Source organism: Muscardinus avellanarius (genome assembly GCF_963383645.1).
Source record: "Muscardinus avellanarius genome assembly, chromosome: 1".
Classification (NCBI taxonomy): Eukaryota; Metazoa; Chordata; class Mammalia; order Rodentia; family Gliridae; genus Muscardinus; species Muscardinus avellanarius.
In genome coordinates this window covers 126347247-126355750 of record NC_137786.1, presented here as the reverse complement: position 1 = coordinate 126355750, position 8504 = coordinate 126347247, and the positions used below count along the sequence as shown (strand labels likewise).

At 39.7% G+C, this 8504-nt stretch overlaps 1 protein-coding gene across 1 annotated transcript in view; it reads left to right on the top strand.

Moving 5' to 3' along the window:
* Positions 1-3794: 3794 nt before the first annotated feature.
* Positions 3795-8504, top strand: part of CDON (cell adhesion associated, oncogene regulated) — a gene marked incomplete at its 3' end in the record, with an annotated part of 66468 nt that continues 61758 nt past the window's right edge. Inside the window, exons 1-3 of the mRNA XM_080705262.1 lie at positions 3795-3968; positions 5942-6214; positions 7855-8001. Of these exons, the coding sequence (XP_080561388.1) occupies positions 3824-3968; positions 5942-6214; positions 7855-8001 (565 nt within the window). The 5' untranslated portion in view covers positions 3795-3823. The remainder of the gene's footprint in view (positions 3969-5941; positions 6215-7854; positions 8002-8504) is intronic.

Genomic DNA, 8504 nt, shown 5'->3' with positions numbered 1-8504 from the left:
GTCATGTTTACTTCCTTTTTATATATTTATATATTTTCTTCACATTATATATATATGTATATATACATATACATATATGATATATATACATATATATGTATATATATTTTTTTGTGGCACTGGGGATGGAACCCAGGGGCATTCTATCTCCAGGCTGAAAACCCAGCCCTATTTTTTATTCTTTATTTTGAAACAGGGTCTCACTGAGTTGCAAAAGGCCTCACTAAGTAGCTGAGGCTGTCTGCAAACCACGATCCTCCTGTCTTAGCCTCCTGTCTCAGCGTGCACCACCATACCCGGCCTCACATAATATATTGAATGTTTAAGGGTTTTGGGGGTTTTTTGGGGGTCAATGAATATTTGTGGAAACTTTCTGTTAACAGTTTCTTACTTATAAAAGTAACATATTCATTGTTAAAAATAAGTGAAAAATTTGTTTAAAATAACACCAGGCATTATGTCAACAACACTGGGTGTTTTTTTTTTTTTAATGTTCTAAACTAGAGAAACACTGAAGTCTAAAAAATGACAATGTGATTTCAATTAATTGTGTTCCATCTGATATGATTTAAGTTGGAATTCCACTTTTATTTTTTACACAAGAACATTAGAATGTGATATGTGCTAGAACAGAGGTCAGACGACCTTTGGTGAGTGAATCTGTGGAGTGCCAAGTGGGATCTTCCCAGGGACGTTTTCTCTGCTAGTCACTCTTGCTGGCTCAGAAAAGTAGACAACAGGAAGATGAGATTATAACTAGGTTGAGGAAATGAAGATTGTTGTCTCCTCAAGGTAAATTTTATGGGAGCGATACTGTGTGTTAAGGCCTCTGATCTGTGTATTAGATGGTAGGAGCTCTGTTTAGTTATGGTAAATTTGGCCTAACAAAATTGTTCATTTGCCAAGCAATATGGGAGGAATTACATGTATATCTATTTTTTCTTAATAACTTAATAGCCAAATAGCAAGGGTGTCCTCTTTTGAAAAAGGTAGTCCTTTTGAAAATGATAGGATATCCAATGACTCTCCAGAGGTGCTGATGGATCTATTCTGCTTGGCTCTCAGTGTCCACTGGTGAGATTCCATGTGAGGCTCTGTTAGTGGCTGTTAAATATAATTTTAAGGTGCCTGATCCCTAACAACAGAACTCAGCTCCTTGTTCTTTTATCACAATTCTGTAGCAACCCGAGCATGCTTGCTATGGATAAACACAAGCCAAGTCAACAAATATTTAGTAAATGCTTTTTGTGTCCATAGGTTCTTTTCAGCTTCCAAAATCAAATGAGAACATGTTAAGGGTAACTGAATAAAAAGATAGTCTTCATAAAGGAGGGTCCTGTGTGATAATACTTGAATAGCAGTAATGAGCGAGGGAACTTTAAGGGACAACTATGAAGTAGGTCATATACTAGGGTTAAAGTGGACTCTGAAATTTGTTTCATTGCCTTTTCATAAATAAATATTTGAGGAAAGATTTGGCAAAAGGAAGAAACAATCCTCCTTGTCTTCATTCTCTTAGGAAAGCAGCTTCTGTTAACAAGTCATTGAATGTTTACTTTCCTGGATTGCCTACCAGTGGTGTGTCAGTTCTTATCCTTGAACCAAGTGAGAGTTCAAATAAACCAAGAACGTTTTCACACAGCTGGACCCTCTACCAATGAGTGATGCCAATGTGTCTTCCGCTTTTAAAAAGTGGTCAGCATGAAAAAACTTAACAGTCTGTGACTCACTATCAGTGGCCTAGATCAAGTTGAGTTTGTAACTTTGAGATTTTGTAGTACCTGGTATAGACAAGATGAGCAGATCCTGGGAGATACTATTGTACTCACTAAGAGTCATGCCTAAGGTACCTTGCTTTGTATTACTTCCCAGTATTATCCGTGGTGAACATGAACCTTTCTTTGCTTAAATAGATATGCATGTAAAGTTTTCATTTCTAAAATGTCATCCATGTAGCACTGTCATTACATTTTGTTATATTCCATAGTCTTAGGTTCTGTGTCCAGCTCTGCCCAAATAGGAACCTGGGGCAGAATTTGCAGATACAGTGGCTTAGTCTTGCAGGGTGCCTAGCATATGGTAAGCACTTAAGGTACTTTTGCTGATTTTTAAAGTTATACATAGGGATGAATAAGTACAGGAATAAAAATATGCTAATTGCAGATGAGATGGCAGCTTTCATTGAATACTCTTTAAGGTGTACCAAGAATTGCATTCTACTAAGGTATTCTCTTTGTTTTAAGAAATACTTGGGAGTCTTTACTTTCTTCTAGGCATCAGAATTTTACATGTTGAATATGATGTCATTCTTATCTTCAAAGAAAACATAGGTATACAACAGCATAATGAGTGCAGTGGTGGACATGTGTCTAAGGCATTGAGGAGCAAGAATTAGCCATATATGAATGATGTGTGAACACTATTAATTTTACAAATTCTATTTGTTTACCTTCTTCATCATTCATCTCTCCCACTAGACTATATGGTATAAACTTTTGTTTGTGTTACTTTTTAAAATTTGTGTAATGAAATTTGCCATATCCCTAGCTCTTGAGATAGTATCTAGCATGCAATACATATTCTGTAAATATTTGTCTAATGAATAAGCCATTTTTTATAGATCCCACCAAATTGCTTCTAAAAAGAAGTTACTGATTTTATTTTCACCAACAGCATAGGGCAGTGATTTGTCCCCCATCCTTGCTGGTGCTGGGCTTTGTGAAGCTTTGTAAAGTTCTGCTAAGTGTCCTGTAATCTCCACGTTAAAGCAAAAAGCCATGCCTTCCTTGACTGCCATCATCTCTAGCCATTCTACCTGTCTTTCTGCTTCCCTTGCATAACAAAGATCCTGCTTTCAGGATATAAGCTGAATCCATAGCTCTCTCCACTTTTGTAGTTGACGACTCATCTAACCCTCCCTAGCCTCAAGTGTCTCTTGGGGGATTGGAGTCTGCTAGTCCTCTTCCATGCCTGTCCCACTTGGGTGTATTCTCCGCCAGCCGGTGATCTTGTAAAAGTATAAATGAGGTCACATCATGCTGCTCTCAGTCCAGGGGTCTTGCTACTGCATTTAGAACAAGTCCCCACATCTTTACCGTGACCTTCCATGCTGATGTGATCTGACCTCGCCTGGCCTCCTTCTCTGCTCTCGTCTCTTACTGAGCTTCTCCTGGCTTATCCCACTCTTACCACTGAGTGCCAGGTTCAGTCCCAACACAGGCCTACACTTGGTGTTCTTTCTAAACAATCTGTGAACCGTCTCCACTTCTGCTGTGGAGTTCTTGTGAAGGTTAAATTAGTACATTGAAAGCACTGAAATAGTACTGGTGCCTAGCACATACTATGTAAGCGTCAGCTATGGTTCGGTTGGTTTTGTTACTTTTTGGGGAATGTGGAGGAGGAATACATGTTGGTTCTATTTAGATGTTTGTGTGATGTATACATAGAAAGGCACTAGAGGCAGTTGAATGTATTCTAACTCTATTTCAGTGTCTAGAGATCTGTTTGTGAATTGGGAGGGTGTGAATCATTAGATGCCTAGGACTTGGCTTAGGCCAAACAGAGCTTTTAAAGTAGAAGGCATCTGAGATCAGATGAGATCAGACACGGAATTGGGTGATGTGTGCACATATGTCTCCACAAGTCTTTTATCCCACTAAGATGTATGACTACAATGTACCAATTAAAACTGTATAAAAATAAACTACCTTCTTCTGCAAAAATATAAATAAATAAATAAATAAATAAATAAATATTAGAAGGCGGCCCTAAAGGTGTCCATGAGTTTTGTGTTTTAGATGTTCTTTCTTTTTTTTCTTTCTGGATGTTTTCCAGTGAGCCAAGGCCTGGGTTTTCTCTGCAAGTCTGTCCTGCCGGCTCTGGCTTAGGCGCTATGCATCCAGACCTCAGACCCTTCCAGACACTGCTGTACATTATCCTGGTGACTCTGTGTTCTTCTGTGAGGCCAGGTAAGAGGAGACGGGTGGGGTTTTGGCTGAAGCTGTTCCTCAGCTTCATCCTGTAAAAAACAAATGTCAATACTTTGCTGATAATGGCAGTTTGTAAAGATGTTTCTAAGACTTGCTTGACCCGCTATGTGATTTAAAAATTTGATTCATTAGAGAGAGAGAGAGAGAGAGAGAGAGAGTGTGTGTGTGTGTGTGTGTCTGTGTGTGTGTCTGTGTGTGTGTGTGTGTGTGTGTTTTACCCAGGGGCATTCTATCTGAGTTACATCTCCAGCCCTATTTTGTTCTTTATTCTGAAACAAGGTCTTGCTAATTTGCTGAGGGCCTAAATTGCTGAGGCTGGCCGTGAACCTGTGATTCTCCTGTCTCAGCCTCCTTTGTACTGGGATTATAGGCATGCACCACCACAGCTGGCTCATTAAGCAATTTTAAGGTTCTCTTAGTGTTCCTTTGGGCATGAATAGGTTCTGTTCTTGTCCTTTAAAAATATTTTCTAGTTGTGTTTTTTTTTTTTCAGTAAGAGGATATATCACAACTCTCAGAATTTGGAAATGGTGGGGGAATAAAATACTGGCTACATTCCTCAAGATAGAAGTTTCAGAATCAACGTTCTGTACTGTCCAGTTAGAGAGAGAGAACGCACTTGCTTCCAACTCCCAGGGCTGCTTTCTCTCATGACCTTGCCTACTTTACTGTCTGTTTCTTTGGGTCACCAAAAAGCTTAAACATGTTTGCTGTTAAATATATATGAGCCCCAAGCCTAATTCATGCATTTCTTTTTCTTTTAAACTTATGTAAATATACATAAGTACATACAAATATAGTGATGTTTACTCATTCAGTAGTGTTTATTTATTAACAGTACTGTATAACAGGTGAACATGGTGGTACACACCTGTGATCCCAGTACTTGGTAGGCTGAGACAGGATCATAGGTTCAATGCCATTCTCAGTATCTTAACAAGATCCTCAGCAACGTAGAAAGACCTGTTTCAAAATAAATAAATAAATAAGTAAAAAGAGCTAGGGGTTTAGCTTGGAGGTAGAATGCCACTAGATGCAATCCCTAGTGCCTCCCAATATAATAAAATAAAAATACTATAAAACTAAGATTTCTGAGGTAAAATTTTATTGTTTTCATTTCTGTTTATGTTTTGATAAACAATTGCCCCAGTTAATAATCTTCGCTTTTTATTAAATATCCTGTTAAAAGCAGATTTAGTAACTTACTGATTTTTTTCTTTTAAGTATTTTATTCCGTCAGATTAACAATATTCCTGCTTTTCCCCCCTTTTGAGAGAGAGGGAAGAAGATCAGTATTAATATTTTAGTGCGGGAATTGCCCCACCTTACCCATATTCTTGGAGGAATAGATATAATACATGGAACCATTTCAGATACCAAATAAAACATTAATTCTTCTGTTCACAAAAGGATAGAATTTATATTTTAGTTGAGGCTTCCTAACTTTGTTTTCTTAAAAGTTGAACATTATTTTGTACTAAAATAATGAAGTGGTAAAGAAATGCCACAGAGTTTATTTGCAGCAAAACTCCCCCTAAGTCAAGTCCTATTGGTAAAATAAGAGAGAATTTCATTGATTGTGAAAGTTCTTTTTGCTTGTTCAGGTTTTTAACTTCCCATTTCTTACAATTTGCTTATTAAAAGAGCAGTTTGCTATTTTTCATTAATGGATTGATACTATATCTGATTTATATCATAATGTCCTTGTCTGTTATGCCTTAAGTACTAGGCTAACACATTGCTCTTGTTTTTCTCCAAAAGAGAGTTGTATAAGAATTTTGCTAGAACTTTTACAAGCATCCTGACTCCGCACATATGTCAGTGTGCAAGAGATTGCCTTAGTTATGAAGATTCAGATGGGCTGTGTTTAACATGCTCTTCTGTCTTTCTTTTCTTACCTCCCCACCCTGCCCCTTCCTCTGCTTTGCACATGGGAATGAATGTTCCTCCAGACCTGGCACCTTATTTTATCTCTGAGCCACTCTCTGCCGTCCAGAAGCTGGGTAGACCTGTGGTACTACACTGCTCTGCTAAACCCGTGACCGCTCACATCTCCTGGTTGCATAATGGACAAAGACTGGATAGAAGCATGGAGCGGATTAAGATTCATCAGGGGACTTTGACGATTCTCGCGCTTGACCCCTCCCTGTCAGGTTACTACCAGTGCATTGCCAACAGCAGCCTTGGTGCTGTGGTGAGCGGCCCTGCGACAGTATCCGTGGCAGGTGGGTTTAGTCTGGTCCTTGTTATCCATGGATTTTCTTGAAAGGACTGTTCATATTTGTGTTTTGAAGAGTGGGAGGAGTGTGGGCTTTGGTGTGAGACATATAGGAGTTTTAGGAGTTCCTGACCATACGTGTGGCTTGGGGAAATGTACTTGAGCCTCTGCAACCTAGCCTAGTATCTGCATTTGTAACAGTGATGTGGAAATGATTTTTTTTTAAAAAGGTACACAGGACAAATTTGTTTGTTTGTTTGTTTGTTTGTTTGTTTTTGGCAGTATTGGGGTGGAAGCATTCTGAGCTATACCCCCAGCCCTATTTTTTTTCTTTATTTTGAAACAAAGTCTCACTAAGTTGCAGAGGGCCTCACTAAGTAGTTGAGGATGTCCTGGAACCCATGATCCTCTTATCTCAGCCTCCCAAATACTGGGATTACAAGCCTGCACCACCACGTTCAGCTAGGACAGGTTTTTAATGTGAATTCTGAACAATCTATTTGTGAATCCTTAATCTTAATATCAACAATAACAAAAAAGCTGTTGTCTTTTTTTCCCCCCGGTATATGTTTGTGGTACTGGGGATTGAACCTAGGAGGAAACAGGGTCTTGCTAGGTTGCTGAGAGTCGTGCTGTCTTACTGAGGCTGGCCTCAAACCTGCAATTCCTCTATAGTCTCCCAAGCACTGGGATTATAAGCGTGCACCACCATGCTTGGCTGTGGTTGTCTTTTTTGCCACTTGGTTATTTTATGCAGTCCTTTATCTTTCTTTAGCATATAATTGTTTTATTTGCCTTGATTACTGAGTGATTTTAATTTATTTAATTGGAACCAGGCTAAAGAAGCAGGAAAAAATAACTGGCTATAAAGACAGGAATGTTGAGTATTGAACTTATGGAAAATCTGGAATGCATGGTTTTTCTTAGTAAGTTTGAGCCATCTGCCTTTCAAATGGTGATGGCTTCCAGTAATGGAAAACGTCTTTGTAAGGGCACCCCTATTTACAGAACAAATCTGGATTCCCCAGGAGTAGTGAGTTTGTCATAACTGAGAAGAGTAAATGTTTTTATAGAGCTGTGACCCATGGACAGCTCCAAGACACACACTGGAGTGCCGGATTCCTAGCGGCAGGCTGTGGAATTCTTTGCACATTGGAGATAATAAAGAGTCCTTCTATGCCAGCTGTCTGGAGTGAACTTAAACAGGAGTCCAGACTGAGTTGGTGTATTCGGATAGCTTAGATGATACACTGCTTTGTTTTTGATGTCCTAGCTTCCTTCCCAGAAGCACTTTCAAACGGGGAAAGTGAACTTGATGGGGGCCTTCACTGAAAGGGATTTATCTTTAGGGAATGGGAATAATTATGTTTTATAGCTCTCCTTGGTGTTTTATGAGCAGTTTGTTTTTCTTATAGCCCCCGGAAATCAACGACTTCTACAAAAAGGGTGCCGTGAGTTAGCTGTCAGCCCTCAACCAGGCACCTCTGTCCTGGCTACTTCCTCAGCCAGAAAGTTCACGCCACCCCAGGACTGGAACTGTTTGTGACAAAAGGCCATGCTGCAGATGTTTCTAAATTCTAAATGTCCTCTGAGAAATAAAATACAATTTTGCATCCATTTATTCATTGGTCTATTTATTTATTTCAGTTCTTGGTGATTTTGATTCTTCAACAAAACCTGTTATTACTGCAGAAGAAAAAGGCACTGGTTTCATTGGCTGCAGGTTACCAGAGAGTAACCCCAAAGCCGAGGTGCGCTATAAGATCCGGGGGAAATGGCTGACACATTCTGCAGGTGAGTCCTTTTATGAAAAGCCAATGGGAGAGCTGGGCGTGGTGGCTCACGCTTGTAATACCAGCATTTGGGAGGCCGAGAAAGGAGGATCGCAGTTCGCAGACAGCTTCCGCTACTTACTTTGCGGACAGCCTCAGCTACTTAGGGAGGCCCTCTGCAACTCAGTGAGACCCTGTTTCAATATAAAGAGTTAAAATAGGGCTGGGGGTGTAGCTCAAAGGTAGAATGCCCCTAGGTTCCATTTCCAGTACCATTAAAAAAAAAAAAAAGCCAATGGCACACGGGGACCAAAAGTTCATTGCATATCCTGCTAGTTAGTGTCGTGTGTGCTAGGGACTGTGGACACAGAAATACATAGTGTATTGCCTGTCCTTTCAGAGGTCAGGAGGACACCGAGGTACATGGCTGATTACAGCCCCATACCCCAAGAGCTTCTCTCCCAATTCATTCCAGTCCCCACCCATATAGTACTTCCTTGGAGAAGCCCACATGCCACGCTAATA